The sequence below is a fragment of the Mizuhopecten yessoensis genome, unplaced genomic scaffold (genome assembly GCF_002113885.1).
Source record: "Mizuhopecten yessoensis strain PY_sf001 unplaced genomic scaffold, ASM211388v2 scaffold11085, whole genome shotgun sequence".
NCBI classification, from domain to species: Eukaryota; Metazoa; Mollusca; class Bivalvia; order Pectinida; family Pectinidae; genus Mizuhopecten; species Mizuhopecten yessoensis.
Window position 1 is genome coordinate 25,429 of NW_018408872.1, and position 931 is coordinate 26,359.

Sequence of the window (931 nt, forward strand, 5' to 3'; positions counted from 1 at the left end):
GGAGACATTAGGAAGAAGAAAGTTGTTTTGAAAGAAGAGAAAAGATCCCAAATGTATTCGCCTCTTACGATCATGCAACAGGGCCAGCAGGTACATTTCTTACGCCCTCGTGCAGTGAAGGTTATCCTTCGTAATAGGCTGATGGCAGGTCATCATGAAGACTGTTTCCGTGGAGATGCACCGCATGATTCTTGGATAAAATTTGATCTAAAATCTTAAACGAAAATGGCAAATTTGCTACCTGAAAGTATTTAATTTACTCTTTGTCAAACTCGGGCTTCTTTAACGGTGGTCTATTATTACCGTTTGAAACACAATGAGCCGTTGACTAATTCATTGATTTGTTCATGATAAAATACTAAAAAGTAGAACTTTGAGGCATTGCTTAGAAGACATGTAGGAAACACATTGGTCTTTGATTGAGAATTAGTGAGAATATTCCGTCTGTCAATTGGAGTTGCGAGCTGTGTCAGTGGTGTGCCATTTAATTATGTATCAGCAGAAGACGTATGGTTATATATGTCATTCTCAGAGTTCCCAGTACCTTTGTCGTGTTCCTGGTTATATCTGTCATTTTCAGAGTTCCCAGTACATTTGGCATGTTCCTGGTTATATATGTCATTCTCAGAGTTCCCAGTACCTTTGTCGTGTTCCTGGTTATATATGTCATTCTCAGAGTTCCCAGTACCTTGGTCGTATTCCTGGTTATCTATGTCATTCTCAGAGTTCCCAGTACCTTTGTCGTATTCCTGGTTATATATGTCATGCTCAGAGTTCCCAGTACCTTTGTCGTGGTCCTCGTTATATCTGTCATTCTCAGAGTTCCCAGTACCTTTGTCGTGTTCCTGGTTATATATGTCATTCTCAGAGTTCCCAGTACCTTTGTCGTGTTCCTGGTTATATATGTCATTCTCAGAGTTCCCAGTACCTT

The 931-nt window shown here is 40.1% G+C and overlaps 1 protein-coding gene across 1 annotated transcript in view; it reads right to left on the reverse strand.

The window, feature by feature from the left end:
- Positions 1-544: 544 nt before the first annotated feature.
- LOC110465525 (GATA zinc finger domain-containing protein 14-like) overlaps positions 545-931 on the reverse strand; it is a gene marked incomplete at its 3' end in the record, with an annotated part of 15,164 nt that continues 14,777 nt past the window's right edge. The window contains exon 2 of the mRNA XM_021521417.1: positions 545-928. Coding sequence (XP_021377092.1) covers positions 545-928 — 384 coding nt within the window. The remainder of the gene's footprint in view (positions 929-931) is intronic.